This window comes from Ceratotherium simum, chromosome 9 (assembly GCF_057802395.1).
Source record: "Ceratotherium simum simum isolate JZ-2026a chromosome 9, ASM5780239v1, whole genome shotgun sequence".
Lineage (NCBI taxonomy): Eukaryota > Metazoa > Chordata > Mammalia > Perissodactyla > Rhinocerotidae > Ceratotherium > Ceratotherium simum.
Window position 1 is genome coordinate 18274382 of NC_141908.1, and position 17919 is coordinate 18292300.

The 17919-nt window shown below is 50.2% G+C and overlaps 1 protein-coding gene across 1 annotated transcript in view; it reads right to left on the minus strand.

Annotated features, from left to right (window-relative positions):
* Positions 1-231: 231 nt before the first annotated feature.
* TMEM163 (transmembrane protein 163) overlaps positions 232-17919 on the minus strand; it is a 223485-nt gene continuing 205797 nt past the window's right edge. Inside the window, exons 6-8 of the mRNA XM_087435086.1 lie at positions 12658-12769; positions 2866-3007; positions 232-1411 (exon numbers count right to left, since the gene is read on the minus strand). Coding sequence (XP_087291212.1) covers positions 1351-1411; positions 2866-3007; positions 12658-12769 — 315 coding nt within the window. The 3' untranslated portion in view covers positions 232-1350. The remainder of the gene's footprint in view (positions 1412-2865; positions 3008-12657; positions 12770-17919) is intronic.

A 17919-nucleotide genomic window follows, 5' to 3' on the forward strand; every position in this document is an offset into this window, starting at 1 on the left:
GACGCATCCGCTTGAAACAAGGTCAGTGAGATCTTAGACCACCCTCCCTTAACCAGCCTGAAATAGCCGCTTGGGAGACAGGGCACAGGTGGGAGCGAGGCCTGGGAGCAGCCATCCCTCAGCCCCAGGCAAGATCAGCTCCAGGGGCCTCAGGTACCAACAAATGAATGTGTGGACACTCTCCCCGACCTGAGCGGGCGGTGGGCCTGCCCCACAGAGCCCATCACAACAGTCCTCCCGGGTCTCCACTCACACTCCCCCGAGGCACAAGCGACCCCCTCCACGTCATCCTTCAGTCACAACAGAAAACCTGCCCACGACGGTGGCAACTCTCAAAGATGACCTCCCGTACCATACAAAACAGGTAAAGGTCTTTATTGGTCAGACACTGTCGCCGGCACGAGCGTCAGTGCTAGAGGTACAGAATGTTGCGTGTTGGGGGAACACTTGTACGGACTCTATACCTAACATGACAGAAACGGAGAAATCTTGTTCCTTACACAGGAGTAAGCCATCTCTAACAGACTGTAATGTACCATTACCACTTAACACAGCATATAGATATATGCATACATGGATAGATTATATCATTATTTATTACAAATAAACTGTAGTTTCACATCTCTCAAAAATGGATCTTGTTTTTACATGTATGTTCAGGTTCTGAATATACAAGAAAGGGTCATGTGCTTAGTTCGTCCATGCAAAGCTCATACGTATATCACTAAGTACTTTAAAAATAGAATGGTCTCCTTTTGGACAAATCTGTCTAGATTGAGGATTAGTAAAACAGTATGAAACTAATGAAATACATTGATAGAAGTTAGGAAGTGATACATACTGATGGTTCTGGGTATGTAAAGGGGTGAGGGACAAAAGGATACAGTCTTTCCTTAAAATCTGCCAGGAGATAAGGGACTCTGGAGCTAGGAGGTGGCTGGGGCCACATGGAGTCCAGAGGAGGTGGGTCTGGTCAGTTGCTATCCAGTTCAGGCTCAGAGCACCACAGAACAACTTTCTGCCAAGCAGGGATCTTATGCTACCCACAAGAACCTTTTTACTCCAATAAATAGAAAAGGTCGCTGGAGATCCCCATGGATCTCCCTGCTGGAGATGGGGAGACCTGTCTCCCCTCCTGTGTGCATTGTCTTAAGGTGTTTGACGAGGGCAGTGGAGCGAGGGGGAGCAGTGCAGACCGACCTGCTGGGCAGACCTCATTCCCATGTGCACAAACTTTCCAAAAAAGAAATTGGATGTTCAGTTAAATATTGGCACCATCTGCCTGTGTGGAAACTTCTTGTCGTCCTGACAGTCTTCAGGCGGATGCAGAGCTGACGGCTCTGGCCACCTTCACTCAAACATCTCGTAGTGGCGCGTCTGCCTCACCCTGGGCACCATGTCGATGAGGAGTCTGCAAAGAGGAAACAGACAGGTCACCCCCCCAACACACCCTCCACAGCCCCGGGGCTTGAGCGCTTGGGGAAGCAGACAGGAAGTAGTTTTTTTTACATATATATGTCACATACCATAAAATTCACCCTTTAAAGTGTACAATTCAGTGGGTTTTAGTATATGCATAGTGTACAACCGTCATTACCATCTAAAACCAGAACATTCTCATCACCTCAAAAAGAAACCCCAAACCCACCAGCAATCACTTCCCAGTCTCCCCTCTCCACCTCCCCCTGGCAACTGCTAATCTACTTTCAATCTCTATAGATTTGCCTCTTCTGGATATTTCCTATAAATGGAATCATTTGATATGTGGCCTTTTGTAACTGGCTGCTTTCATATGTTTGAGGTTCATCCACGTTGTAGCATGGCTCAGTACTTCATTCTTTTTATGGCTGAGTAACACTCCACTGTATGGCTCTACCACATTTTATTCATCCATTCATCAGTTAACAGACAATGGGGTTGTTTCTACTTTTTGCCTACTATGAATAATGCCACTATGAATGTTCATGTACCAGTGTTTGTGTGGATGTGTGTTTTCATTTCTCTGGAGGATATACCAAAGACTGGAACTGCTGGGTCAAATGGTAACTCCACATGGAACATTCTGAGGAACTACCCAACTGTTTCCAAAGCAGTTGCACCATTTTACATTCCCACCAGCAATGTATGAGAGTTCCAATTTCTCCACATCCTCGCCAGCACTTACTGTCTTTTTATTAGAGCCATCCTAGCGGGAGACAGGAAGCATTTTAACATTTAAAAACTCAGTGCCTTTTAGAAACAGTTCTCTCAAAGGCCGACTCCAGCCTGGATGCTGGATGTGGAGTCAGTGATGCCCACATAGGACTTCTTCAGTGAGAGGGCGCACAGTGGGCTAGGACCCAAGGCCCAGGGTGGGTTTGTCCTCAGCGTGGCCCTTCTGCACTGTCCCGTCTGTAAAAAGTTCTCTAAGTGGGGGGGCCCAGCATCTGGCCAAGTGGTGCTGCTTGGCCTTCCCCCACTCACTGTAGCATCACCCACATGTAGCAGGTGGCAGAAGGGACCTTACCCGTGAGGACACTACACAAATGCACCTGCCCAGTGCATCATTACAACTCCTATGACGGAGAAAGGAAGTGGCACAAATCTTCAGGCATGAGTGGTTAAAGGGAGGACCACAGAGCAGACTATAAAAACAGCAGACAAAAGTAAAGGAGGCCCTTTGTGACTTAAACCCCAGGCCTCTTGTCAAAGTCCTTGCCTCACTTCTTTGCCAGCCACAAGAATATCCGACTCCTGCTGGGGGCTTTTCCAGTCACCTGACCTCAGCCAGGCCCAGGAAGGTCACAGGTACAGGATGTGACCACTGAAGGTGGAAAATACAGCCCCCCTCACCGCAGGGAAGCAAAGATGAAAACAGGAACTTACTTGACCCCATAGGCAAATATGGTGAGGCCGATCAGCACACCTATGCTGCCATCCAGGTACCAGACTGCCGAGTCATGCTTGAACACCTCCGCACTCAGAAGAATGGAGAAGCCCATCACGCCACCCACGAGGGAGTTAAACCCTGGAGAAGAAGGAAAGAGGCTGAGGGCAGTGCCAAGTGAACTTCGTGAGCCACCAAGAAAACTACCCAATGCCAGGCGTGCCTCCACATTCCAGAGCGTGTGCTGGAAGGAACGTCGCCCAGGAGCACTCTTGTGGGTAACAGTCACCACCTCAGATGCCCACGTGGCTTGTAAAGTCTCCACTCGAATGACACCAGAGTCCTCCCTGGATAGAGCCGTCACCCCCACTGTCCGTTTCCATCCCCTGCCAGGCACTTATGCCCGCATGACGTAGCCTGTGTGTGGTTCCTGGCGGTCTTCCTCCCATGCCCACCAGAATGCAGACCATGAGGAACTTCCATCCCTGTAGAACCTGCCGTGTCCGGGACAGTGCCTGGCACACAGGAGACATTCAGATCTTGGTGACTCAAATCTGTTGAATGTCTGATGGGCCAAGTACTGAGCTGGGACCTTCTCAATCCTATGAAGTCAGTTCATAGGATTATTATGATAGGATTATTATCCTCATTTACCAAGGAAAGAACTAGGTTAAGCAGAGTTAGTTAAAGTTAAATAAATTGACCAGAATTGTATAAATAGAGAGGGGCAGGGCTGGGGTTCTATCTGAACCCAGCTCCTTTCCTTCCAGAGTCTCCTTAAGTCACCCAGGGATTCTCACTCCCCAGGAAGAGAAATGCAAAGTCTAGAATTCACTGCATGGCTGTAGAACTGGCAGTCGAAACAGAACTGGAGCCAATAGATATCGATCACCATCTCCTCTCACATATGTTACCTCATTTGGTCCCCACAGTTTGGGAGTCACACTTCCATTTTACCTGTGAGTTTTCAACGGCCACACGGGAAAGGAGGAGCTTAGAGTGGCTCCTGGGGTCTAGCTGTGGGGTGAGCCACAGGCTCCTTGCCTGTCTCAGCCTAATGGTGGCCTGGAGGGAAGCTCCAGGTCCCTGCTGCCCCAGTGGTCCCCTGGCAGCTGGTCTGTGCAGGGCCAGTGACCTGCCAGCAACAGGCCCTGCTTTGTTCCTGGGGCAGCTGCACCTGCATTGCAGTACTGTGCTTTTGCTGAATTCAAAAGCATTAACTCCAGGTTCAAGTGGGAAAATGGAGATCAAACAACTTTAAATGCATTCACTGGGGGCTGGACACCTAGGGGAGAGGTTCTAAAGGAAGAGCAGGGAGAGAGGAAGAGCGAGGGGGTAGAGATGATCTGAGAAAAGCCTGGTAAGACCCCTTTCTCAGGATCCAAGAGGTGGACTCCAACAGGCTGCTCCCCGATAATGGGAACAAGATGAAGCAGGGGCCTGCGGGGACAGCTCTGAGTGCTGCATCACACACTCTTCCCTTCCCTCGCATCTCCATCATCTCCCCACTCCAATTCTCAGCTGGTGACCCAGCCTCGTACTTATTAGAGCACAGAGGTTCAGACAATATCGTCCCAACACTAAATACACCTCTCACCTGTGACTGCCTCCCCCACATGCTTCTCTGTCATCCCTGTGTAAGGCTAACTCCTTCAAACCTGTTCATCAAAGGACTTGGTTCTTGAAATTCTCCCTCTCATGGATCCTCCCCACGGGGAGAAATCTTACCATCACCCACCTCAAACTCCTTCCTTGACCCCATGCCACCCCCAACACAACCCCCACTCACTATCGCCCTTCACAGAACTCCCTCAAGAGTTGTCTACTCAGGCTGTCTCCATATCTGCACCTCCCCACTCTCTTCACCCCATCCCCCTCAGGTTCCCTCCTCCCCACTGCCGTCCCTGAGGTCATGGATGACGATTCCATGCTGACACATGCCAAGGTTAATTCCTGGTCCTCATCTTACATCCTCCTTCTGGGAACTCTTATTTGGCCTTCCTTCCCTGACACTGCACTCTGCTGGCTTTCCTCTCCACTCTAGCTATTCTTAGTCTTCTCTGCTAGATCCTCCTCCTCTTCCTCATCTGAGTTCCCAGCTCAGTCCTCTGAACTCTCCTCTATCTACATCCTCCCCCTAGGTTATCGTCTCCAATCCCATAAGCCAGTGTCTCCCAACTTTCTCTCTTTTGTCCTGACCTTTCCCCTCAGCTGCAGACTCACTCATATAAGCATCTCAAACTGAATATGTTCAAAACAAAAATCTCAATTTCTGTCCCCGGATACCTAACCCGCTAGCCACCTTCTCTGTAAATGGTGCCACCATCCACCTAGCTGTCGAGGCCAAAAATCTAGGAGCCCATCCTTGACTTCTCTCACACCCCAAATCCAATCAATCCCCAAATCTAACCAATCCATGAAGTAACTCTTGCCAGTTGTTACCTCCAAAACTCATTCTGTCTCTCTACCTCTCACCCCCGCCCCCGCCCAACCCTGGCCCAAGCCACGCCATCCCCTGCCTGCACCCCTGCAACAGCATCTTCACCACCTTCTCTGGTTTCCCTCCTGCCCACATCTCCCTCCAACCACAATCCACTCCCCTCACAGCAGCCAGAAAGCCAGAGTGACCTTGGTAAGTGGACAGCAGCCAAAACCTCCAATAGAAAATCTGCCCAATTTTGAATACTGTCCAAAGTCTTCAGGGCTGACAAGACATGATGTGATCAACCCTCCCGGCCTCTCCCACATCACGCCCACAGCTCTCTTCCTCGTTTACTGTGCTCTGGCCACACCCACACCGCCTGCAACAGCCAACCCTGGCCTCCCCACAGGGCCTTTGGACTTACCACCCATCAGCCCGGACCCCTCCTCCTGGGGTCTCCCGTGGCTGCCTCCTTCCAGCCTGAACTCTGACACCATCAGAGCCCCTAATGCGATTCCTCTTTACCCGGCCACACCCTCTGACCTTCTCATCCTTGCTGCGGCTTCATTTTTCTCCACAGTTCTTCACTTCATAACACGATATTTTTACCATTTTTCTTTTTACAATGATCTCTTCACCACTAGAACATAGGCTTAAGGACAGAGAATTTCTCTCTCTTCTTGCTATATTCCAAGTCCCAGAACAGGGGCTGGGACTTCTCAAGGGCTCAACTGATTGCTGCATTAATTCATGAATTAGCAGATGGAGGAAAGGAGGAAAGGAAGGCATGGGGCATGGCCTTAGTGGTGCTAAGAGGGCTCCTACTCTGCAGCAGCAGCCAGGCTGACCTGTCCCGAGAGAGAGGAAGCCACCGCTGCTCAGGCTCTGGCAGGGCCTGTGGCTAGAGCTCCGGGGAGCCTGCCATCAAGAAGGGGTTTTGATCTGGGCCCAGGGTGCACTCCTGCACTACAGGGTGTGGCCTGGGGCTCCCTGGAGAGTCAGCCTCCCCAGTCCCTTCTGAGGCTTTCCGCAAGCTTCACACCTGGTTGACCCTTCCAACCCAATTTCACATGGATAAAGGTGACAAGAAGCGACTAGGAGAGGCAAACTCCTCAATCTTCCTCCCACTTGGAGGCTGCATCCTCTAGAGACCAACCCAGAGAACTGTGTCAAGAGAGGGCTCTTCCACGTGGGGCCTCTACCTGCCTGGAGGCAGAGCACCTCCACCCATCACCCACTAGGGTCCCCTCTGCCGGACAGCCAGCCTAGGTGCCCTGGGGAGAACGGGAGGCAGGAGCAGAGGTGCTGACTTCAGCCTCACCTATGATGTGTCTCACCAAGTCCCAAGGCCAAATCTCCAAGTCTTCCACCTCTAACCATGGGAGTGAGGGGCAGGCAGGCCCCCTCCCCATGCTGCCTCCTGGCTTCCCCTTATCAGGGTGGCCCAGGGGCAAGGCTGCAGGCTGAGCCCCCATGGAGTTTGTTTCTGTGGCTCCTCCCCCTCACTCACCTCTGGACAATGAAGAAATGTGTTCAGCATCCTTTCAGCTCCATCCTCCATGCAGTTCGCGTAGCAGACCCTCCTAAGCCCACATGTTTTAAAAGCACAATGGCCCACCTGCAGCCTTTGTCACCACAATGGAAAGCTTTGTGCCACCTGGGTCCTTCCCAGCCCCTTGCATGTAGAGTACATGGGAACTTCCTCCTTCTCGGGCCCGCCAATGGGGTTTGGCCTCTGCATATCACACCATCAGTTCTGCCTCCACACCTCCCAGAGCAGGGGGACAGCGGGTCCGCTCTGAGAAGGGCAGGCTGATACATCAAGGTCATACTTCCCCTCTCCCATTATGGGAGGCTGGTGTTTACCCTCTTGCGTCTGGCTGTCCCTGGAATCTTCCTGTTCTTTTTAACAGGTGGAATCAGCCCAGTCTTCAAAAAATAAAAATCTCTGCAGACTTTTTTTTCAGAAGGCCACCAAAAGCATCAGCAGAAGCCCCCACTCTGTCACGGGTTCCCTGGGCTAGAGTTTACCTCTCAGGCATTCTCCAAGTTGGCAGAATTTTTGAGGGGGGCTGACTAGAGGAAAGAGAGAGACAAGGAGGAGATGGCCGCTGCCCCAGGACAAACTGGAATTCTTCACTCTCCTCTCTTCTTCTTTGTCATGGCATAAGTGGGCCCCTGGAGCCCTCAGAGAAGCCCGGTGGAGCTCAGAAAGGATGCAGAGAGCATGTGAGGTTCCCCCAGACAGCCACTAGATGTCCACTCAGCTCCACCAAGTCACCCCACTCTGCCAGCCACGGACAGACCAGCCTCTGGCTTCTGACAGCAGGGCCCACCCACACGTGCTCCCACCCAGGTGTGCTCCCAAGAGCTCGTAGCTGATGGATCTGCGGTGCATTCACCTTCTAGGAGGAGCCTCTGACTTGCTCAGCTCCGCTCACCTTTGCTTGTAACAGAGCCTGACTCAGTTCAGCCTCACCTCCTGTAAGCCTGCGCAAGAAAGCTGGAAGGAGCACACCGGGACTGGGGCACGGTTCCTTGTCTGCCCTGCCACAGCCTTCGGGATGTTAGAGCCTTCCCAGCGCAGTCATTCCACATGAAGACCCTGAGCTCACAGCCCCGCCCACCAGACCACCCATCTTCCAACGCAGCGCACAAGGCCCTGTGGGTCACTCACCTCTGGGGAGATGTCCCCACCCCACCCAGGCCCACAAGCTCGTCCCTCAGTTAAAACCAGAGCTGTTACAAAGAATAAATGCTGTTACTGGTTTAAGAACACAAAATAATGTCGGAGGCTATCTTGATTAGAGGCTCTACCAGACTGGCCTTAATGACAGGTAAGAATCTGTATAATTAAGCACATTAATTTTATGCAGAAAATTCTGATTAAAAGTTTTTCATGTGCTTGAAAACCATCATAGACTCTTGGTGTTTTAGAATCTTGAGAGCGCGAGTACAGTCTGCCCGGGGCCCTCAACTCAGAGAGGTTTCCAGCTGTCCCCGCAGGGAGCACTGGAGATTCCCCCAGGGACCTTTCCACAATCTTCCTCTGCCTGATTTGTAATATTCATTTGCTGTAAAAAATCATTTTACCTTAAATAATACAAAGCCAGCTTCAGCCTAGTCCTCACAGCAACCATCGCTTGTTTACTAAACAGCCAAATCAACAAAACCAAATTCAACAAGATTTACTGCGCTGCATGGCACGGAGTGGGGAGGCCTGGAATTTACCCACCTCCTGCTGCCCCCTTTTCCCCAAAGATCTGCTTTCTGGCTGTAGGGACACAACCCAGCGACAAAGGGTCTGGTGGAGTCAGCCTGACCAAGTTCACACACAGCTCGAGCCTGGGAGGCAGCCACCTCACCTGCTGACAGGTGAGGCCCGCCCACCCTGCACCAGAAGCCGTTTGCTGCCCTTGCTTCCTGCTTGGAGAGAAAGCGCTTGGCATGCCCGCAGCCCTGGGCCAGACCTCGAGAGGGGCATTCCCAGGGTAGCGGCCACAAGGGATGCACCCTAGAGCCAGTCCCTCAGAACACCCCCAATATTAGGGCTAGGCATGGTCCCGAATCCCATCGTGCCCCCACCTCCCAAAGTGAGGGAAGAACAGGGAGGAGATAATTACAGATGGTTCCCTAGCTCTGCTAATCAATGAAGGAGTAAAACTGGGATCCCAGACAATGCAATTAGCAGGAGGCTGTAATTACTGTGCAGATTTTGCTGACACTCCCACCAAGCAAGTGATGCGGAGCACACCAACCCCCCAGGGAGGCCCTTTTGGGGAACAGGCTTGGGGACAGGGGTACTGCCTCTGCTCTTTGCAGTAGCGCTCTGTTTTTCTGTCTCTCTCACCAACCCCCATGGCCAGTTCATCCCCAAGCCCTGCCCATTTTATTAATATCGCCAACATTTCCTCAAATCCCCTACATCCTCGCCACTCTGCCCTCACCCCTGTCCATGCCACTGCCACCCCCTCAGATCCTCCGAGACGGTCCCTGCTTCAGCCCTTGTTCCTTCCGCTCTGTTCTCTACCTTGACGGACAGGGGGCTCTTTAGAAAAAAAATCAATCATGTCACCTTATCTATTTAAATATTTAGCAAAATATCCAAAATCCTACCCTTGACCTAACGTCCTGCACGACCTGCCCAGCCCTCGCCCCATGAGTCCACTTCCTCATGCACCCCCTCAGATGCCCCAGGCTCTCTCCCACAATTCCCTCCACCTGAGGAAAGTTCTCCCCCACTTTCCACCTGTTTGTGGAACAATTTTCACTGAAACCATCCACTTCTCTTTTAATGACCTCTCCCTGGTTTAAGAGTATGATGGAAATACCGCTTATGTGTATGGACGGTTTCATGTGATAATTATGAAGTCAGAAGTTATTTCGTTAGAAAAAAACATACTTATCATTGAGGTCTTCTCTGTACACCAAGTAAAATGGTGGGAAGTTAGAAAAACAGTGAAGCCTAAATAGAATCTTAGTATCTGGAATATCTGTAAAATGTTAAGTAAAACCACCAGTCAAGGCAGAGGGCCGGCTGTTCTGAGGTGAAGGGGGTCAAACCCCATGGTCACGGATGGGGAGGGGGACAGGGCCCCCTGCCTGAGGGCCTGGGGGGTGGGGGTCTGACTGCTAGGTCCACATTCAGGCTTCTAGAGGGAGCTTCCTGTGTCTGAACTGTGTTCAACTAAATAGATAAAATGCTGATACTGAGAGGTTTTATGACTTAAGGGTCCAACTCAGGACTGGGAAAGGAGCCCCTGGGTACTGACCACTGGGAGCCCAGGAAGCTGTGCTGACCGGTGCAGCCCCCTGAGGCCTGCCTTCCCCATCCCTTGTGCTGCAGATAAAGAGACATGGAGAGGGAGGCACAGAACACACTGCAGAAGACAAGTCCAGCCAGGCCTCTGCTCTGTTCAGGCCTGAAGGGCCCAGGCAGAGCTGTGTCCCTCAGAGCAACATAAAAGAACCTCGAAGGCGGCTGGAACATCCACCCCCAAACCCCTGGTTAACGCCTACGCAGCTCTCAGCACGAGCACCCCCTGTGCTGCTCATTCCTAAAAAAACGGGGCCCTACGGCCAAGGCAGGCATTTTCTTTCCAGACTAAAGAGCACCAGACCACAAAAATCACAGGGAATGAACACGTCCCAAATTCTGTGTCTGCCTCAGAGAGGAAAGGGCACCCAGATCAGGCAGGGTCTTGTGGGACAATTAGGGCCAGTTTATGCAAACTGCCCATAAATCCATGATGTCTCGGTGGGTGACAGAGACCTCAGAAGACGTGCCCAGGCTGTGGCCTCAGGCGTGCCTGCATCATTCTCATGGGACAGAACCACAAGGTCTTTGGACCTGGCCCTGATGGAGAGAGCTCTCCATCTATATCAGAGGGGGGATTTAAGTCAGCTGCAACCCCACGTTGGGGGACCAGGCAAGACTCTTCAACAGGACAGACACCTACGAGGGGTAATTCTGATTCTGCCTTAAGAGCTGGTTTCCCCAGCTAACATGGCACTGAGCACAGTACCAGGCACAAGAGAACTCCATAAACCGCCCCCGGTCCAGAGTTACTGCAGCATCATGCTCTAACAGCAGCAAACCCAGACCCCATGGCAGCTGAATCCCAACTGCACCTGGCCTGACCGAAGAAGGCAACCTCAGGGGTTCATCTGGGGCTTGACACACAGAGAGGCCTTCACGATGCTTGAAAGCAGAGCAGGGAACAGGAGGGCTCAACCCCAGCAGCCGATCCTCTTACTGTTTTAAACAGCTTCTGCTGTTTAACAAGTTTTGGTTTCATACGGGTAAATGGCCTTTGCAGCCCAGGGAGAAAGGTGGCATCTCGCAAGGGCGGAAGCAAACAGCAGGCCCTGCTGGAAGTGGTCACTTGGGGAAGGATTCCGAGAGCTGCTGGTCAAAATGGTGTATAGGAGCACTGGACACTGCAGGGTCCACCTTCCCTGGTGACACTGTGTCCTGGCCCCTCGCATTGGCCATGTGGGCAGCAGCAGACCTCAGTGTGCACTGCACGGACTGGGGCACTGGTGTAAAATATGACTTCCTGGGCCTCACCTCACACACCAGAATCAGCATCTTCAGAGCTGAGGCCCAGGAATCTATGTTTTCAACAATCACCGCGAGCAATTCTGATGCTGCCAGTGGTAGTGGTCAACGGATTAGCTTCTGGGGTCCCCTGGTTTTGCAGTCAGCCTGTTAGATCATGTAACACCATCTTCTGCAGGCCTGTTGAAAGGAACCCCACCCACATACATACACATGGGCGATGCCACTGTCAGGGCAGCTGCGGTTGAAAAGCTGGAAACCTCACTTTGATTCCCTGCCCACATGCCCTGCTGTGCAAAAGCCCCGCTCCACACACAGCAGGGCATCAGCACAGACGAGGAGTCAGAGCCCACACGTGTCACCATACTTTGTCACCTGGGAGAGAAGGGCCCTCTGCACTGCCATCCACCCCACCCACAACAGAACAACAGCCACCCATGCACGTCTACATTCACGTATTTCACATAGCAGAGAACCTTGCGAGTTTGGGGAGGGATAGTGGTTCTTTTCTTAAAAAATAAATCCAACAATTTCTGCTATATTTTGTGCAGACACACACACCAACCTACAAGCTTTTACCCTTTGACCTCCCACCCCAGGGTACAGGGGCTCACAGCTCTACTCCTGACCCCCCGAAATGGCACATGCTCAAGAATGAAGACAAAGAAAACGACCAGGTGACAGTGTTTGCCAAGTTTCTTCTTTACGTGCCGGCACTAGTTTGTGTCTGTCCTATTTTCACGCACCCTCCTCTGTCATCCCAAAGTCCATGCAGGAAGCTCCTCCTGACCCATAGGGACACAGAGGGACAACTTCCACCTGGTTTGGGTTTTAAGCAGAGAACACACGGATCATTTCCCCAGCGAGGCCCTGGTAACCGTAACTTAACTGCCAGGTGAGCATCTCACCAGCTGGAGGGGAAAATGAGCATGGAGAATTCACAAAGGAAACTGAGAGAATCCAGAAAAGACATTTACTTCTTGTTTAGAGCAATGCACATAAAAGCCAAGACTCCGGGAAGCCCTTTGCGCTTCATGATTACGAGGCTGGGGAGCCCTGATCCATCCTGTTAGGAGGTCAGGATGGAGGTGATACATGAAGAGTTTATTAAATTCCCAGGGCACAGGACTTCTGCCCTTATATGGGAATGCTGAGAATCATTAAACAGCCTGGGGAGGGGAGGATAGTAGGAACAGATTCCAAATCGTTGAGCTCTTCTGCAAGACAAGCAACTAAAAGTGACCCAAACAGCATCTTCCCTCACTGTGAGCTCAGCACCCAGAGATCAGGCACCCTGGCCTTACTCACCATCAGTTATGAGTGCTCTGCTGGTCAGAACCTTCCCCAGCATAAACTTCAACACCGCCAGGATGCTGCAAAGGATCCCACTTAAAATGGAGACGCTGAACAGGAAATCATCCTAGAAGAGAAAGTTCCAGATTTCAACAGTTCACCTCCTGCTAGAGCAGATTATCTGCAAACTGCTTGCCCTCAAGATCGGCTTTGTTCCCAGAACAAATAATTAGTCAGGTATGCTGCCACCAGGTGGGAGTATATTGCTTGTTTTCATATCTCAGTTACTTGTGTCTCTGGTGGAAAAGATGATCAAAAACAGATAATACAGATTTATATTTCCTTAGAAACCCATTAAGTATTTCTTTTCCTATAGGAGATTCCCCTTCCCACTATTCAGCTGAAATGATTGGCAATCACGGATAAATAATAGTCAGAATGCTAAAAACAGTGCATTCTACATAGAGTTTTCCACAGATAATTCAAAAGGCATCTGATGAAGAATTTTGGAACATGTAAGTACACCACTGACCTAAGAACATTTCAACACAGAGCCAACTGAATTTGCCACAGGGTCAATTATGGCTGAAGCTATATATAACCATATTTTTTCCTTAAGTTCACACAAGGCAACTGGAAATTCAAATATAGCCTTCAAGGTGGGAAAAAGTCATCTAAAAATACAGTCTGCTATTGACGCTATGTTTGCACTTCCTATAAGCTGTTACCTTACCTTTGCAAGCAAATGAGTGAGTCACACATGCAAAGGTGAGCACCACTCTCTCACAACATTAGGACCCATCGAGCTCCTCAGCTTTGAGCTCCCATGTGTCACTCCCATGGGACACAGCCTCCAGATTCTCCTATATTAAAACTCAACTGCCAGCAGAAATCTGATAAACCATCATAAATACTCGAAGAAATAGGATTCCTTAAGCACTTTGTTATTCAAATTCACTAACCTAGTGACAGGAAGAGGAAAGACAGCCTATTATCTTGGGTTCAAAACTGAACAAAGTCATTTGAAAAATCACCTCCCTGGAAACAGGTATGTGCATAGCATCAAAGCTTCTCCCCACAACACTGATCAATGGTGGCTGGTTTTAACATATGTTCACAAATCCTCTGCTACCTCCAGGAGGCACAGCTTCATACCCTCTTCCCTTGAGTGTGGGCTGAACTCGTGACTGGTATCTAACAAATAGGGTCTGTTCAAAGGAACCCCACCCACATACATACACACAGGAGGTGCTACTCTCCAGGGGTTTGGGGGTGGAAAGGGAAAAAGAGTGACTTTACAGCAGAGAAACTGGCAACTAATCGTAGCCAGCTGATCAAGATTAACATGACCATTAATAAGTTATACTGATGTCATATTCCTCCTGATGTGCTGGGACCTGACGAGAAGAACACCCCTTGGTGTTCCACCCAAAATCCATAACCTCGGTTGAATTGTGATAAAACATCAAACAAACCCATATTGAGGGACGGTCCACAAAATACCTGAGCACTACTCCTCACACATGTCAAGGTCATAAAAGACAAGGGATGACTAAGAAATTGTCAGATTGGTGACTAAGCAGACGTGAAGACTAAAAGTAACAGGGTGGCCTGGCCTGGATCCTGGAACAGAAAAACGTCATCAAGTGGAAAAGCTGGGGAAATCAGAACAGAGTCTGGAGTTCTGTTAACGTGGAATCTCACAGTTTGGGTAAATGTACCCTGATTATCTTTGTGAGATGGTAACATCGGGGGAGGCTGAATGAAGGGTATATGGGAACGCTCTGTAATGTCTTCGTAACTCTTTTATAAATGTAAAATTATTTCAAATTTTAAAGTTTTTTAAAAATAATCACCTGACTAAAGTTTCACTTCTTCAAATTATCAGTAAAGACTGTGCCAAACCTGCCCTCTTTGCAGATCCCAAGTCTCAGTTGTGCATGAGGCTACACAGCAGGCGCTGGGGGGGTGGGAGTGGGGTAGGGAAGAACGCCCAAACCATAACTCCCTTTGTGCAGGGACTCAATTAATTATGGGAGATGGCACCCACAGGAAATAAAGTGAGCATGATTAAGGAATCACATATCAACGTAGACCCAGGTGCTGATGGGATTCAGAAAGCCCACACTGGGAGACTGAGGCAGTCAACTAAGCATTTTGAGGCCCCAAATTCAGAGGCTGAATGCTCACTTTGCTCTCCCCATGTCTGAAGCCTTTCTGGCTCCGTTCAGTCTCTCTGTTTGCAAAGCCCTCATCCCTAAATTTCCAGAGGTGGAGAAAGTCTGTGTTCACTCCATCTAGGTCCCAGGGAGATGGGGGTCGGGGTGCCCCCTCACCTCCAGATGCATCTCAAGAAGAGCCACCATGGCTTTTGGGGTCCTCTCCTAGGTCTGCTAACCCAGGGAGCCTACTGCCGAACGGGGGCTTGGCTGATGAAGGGCAGTGATGCGCCAGTAGACCTTTGCTCAAATCTAGACTCCATTGCTTACTAGGGAAACAAATCGAAGCTCTCAGATCCCAATCCTGTCTTTCATAAAGGGCAGCGTGGTACCCACAGCCCCTGCCAAGCAGCTGATGTGCAGTAAAAAGTAGCAGTTGTTGTTAAAGGGCCCAAACACATTATCCGTGCATTAACTTATTCCACCCACAGCCACACTAGGTGCTAATGGTGAGCCCCGGACAAAGCATTCCTATAAAAGAAATGTAGGGAACTCACTGCCTAGAATAAAGTATGCATGGTGAAATGTAAAGACATGTAAGAGAAACTATGATTGGGACCCACAGTGGCTTATCAGCAGGAAGGGGTGTTTGAGACCCATCCTTCACCTTAGAAGCTTCACCTTAGAGAAGATTTCCATGGACTGAGTGGCACTGAGGTCTACTTCCTGGAGGAACAGGGGGATGGGGTTATGATGTAACAAAGCAGAAGCAGTGTAGTAGTTAAAGGCACTAAAGCAGAAGCCTCACTTAATAACTGAGTGACTCTGGCAAGTCACTGCACCTCCCTCCACCTCTTCCTCCATTTCCACATCTGTGAAATGGAAAACAGAATAGACCGACCACCCCTGGTGGCTGTGTACTGTGTCCACAGCCACCAGCAGGAACTACATTTCTCAGAATTCCCTTTCTAGGTGGCTCTGAGTCACACTTGGCCACCAGAGACATCTGCTTGAGGTATGGAAGGCAGAAGCAAAGCGGCCCTCAGTCCCTGGAGGCAGGTGCAGGGCACCAGGTGCTGCCACCGCCCATGGATGTGTTGTTGATCCACAGGCTCAGAGCGGGGAGGGCAGCAGCCAGGCCCACAGCTCCTCCAGCCCCCGCTGGGGCCCCTCCTCCAGCCCTTCTGAGTCCTGAGCCAGGCTGTGTGCAGCTTCACGCAAAAGGCTTCTGTGGCAGGTCACCCATGTCACCGAGGCTGAGACAACAAGGGTTAGGGGCAGTTCTAGTCCATCTTCACGCACCAGGTTGTCCCTGCTCTGCTACACTCTATGCCCAAGTTTCCTTCCTGTCAGGCAGACCCACTGACTTTAGGCCCGGACTCTGGAGCAGAACCCCACCGTCCTGTAAGGTCTCATGCCTGCAACAAAGCCCTATTCTGTGCCACTCAGAGTGGTTCCCTTCTCTGCTTGAATCTGACATACTACTTCCTAAGGATGTTTCCAAGGGCTTAAACAGTGTCTGGCACAGAGTAAATGCTATATTTAAATGTGAAAAAGCCAATATGCAAAACCAGGTTTTTCCTGTCCATGGTTTATTCCTACCAACCATGCTCTGCTCCCTCCCTGGATCAGCTCTGAAGGAGTAACCGCCTTCCTGCAGTCTGGGAGAGCTGAGATTGTGGCCATCCTATAGCCTCAACCAGAACTACAAGGCTCTCCTCACTATGGCTGCACTGATCTGCTTCAGAAAAAAATAAACCCTGAAGAAGAACCCACAGAGGACCTGGGCTGGCCCAGACCTGCCAAACTCCCTCTCCCAAAGCCAGCTTTCAACATCTTGGACATTCTCTGTGATGTTCCCACCCAGAGCCCACCTGGCTCTCCTCTCTCCACACAGACACCACAACTACTTTTAGCGTGAGCATATCAGAGACGTAGCCATCAACCTGCTCAAACTGCTATGAACTGTTTGTGCCCCCCCCAAAATGCCTATGTTGAAGCCCTAACCCCCAATGTGATCCTATGTGGAGATGAGGCCTTTGGGAGGTAATTAGGGTTAGATGAGGTCAGGAAGATGGGCCCTCATGATGGGATTAGTGCTCTTATAAGGAGATTTCTCGCTCTCTCTCCACCACATACACTGAGGAAGGGCAGGTGAGGTCACAGTGAGAAGGCAGCTGTCTGTACCCCAAGGAGAGAGCCCTCACAAGACACTGACCCTGCTGGCACCTGGATCTTGGAATTCCAGTCTCCAGAACCATGAGAAATAAATTCCTGTTGTTTAAGCCACCCAGTCCATGGCATTTTGCTATGGCATTCCAAGCTAAGACAGTCCTGAGTGAAATAAAAGGAGGAGTTCCTGAGAGGATTCCTGCCCGAGAGTCAGGCAGTCAGAGCAGACATGGCTAACGATGAGAAATTGCAACCCGAGTAGACAGGCACCACCACCGACTTCTTTCAAAGTGTGGCCACACTTGCCAGGTCTCATTTAACTCTCACTGCCCAGTCAAGCAGGCATCTATCTGACAGTTGGAGAAACAGATGCAGAGGTTAAATGACTCGCCCAGGGTCACTCAGCTAGTGGCAAGATCTGGATTTGTTCCCAGCTGTAAACTGTGCCAGGATCCCTCATCCACGGCCTCGCGAACATCTCTCCTATTACTGAACCATGGGCTCTGTAAGAACAGAGGGACCGCCATTTCCTTGTTAGGTATCAGTTTCCACTGTTACCAGCTCTGGCCCTATGATTTCTCATAGCTGAATCCTTGCTGAATGGATGGAAGATCAGGACAAAGAGATTCAAGAAAACTATCCACTCACTCAGAAGCCAAGGATAAATGTATGTTAAAGGTAAATGCTACATAAATGATGTCCACGCTGGCAAACTTCTTTATGACCTTGTAGTGGTGAAGGCCCTTTAAAACCATCTCAAAGCCATAAATGATTGATATATTTGACTACATGAAAATTAAAACATATGCCTGGGATAGGTTATATACAAACTGGAAAAATATTATCACAAAGGGCTAATCTCCCTAATATATAAAGAGCTCCTAGATATCTATAAGAAAAGACAAAAACACTAACAGAAAATGGGCACAGGACATGGGCAAAAGAC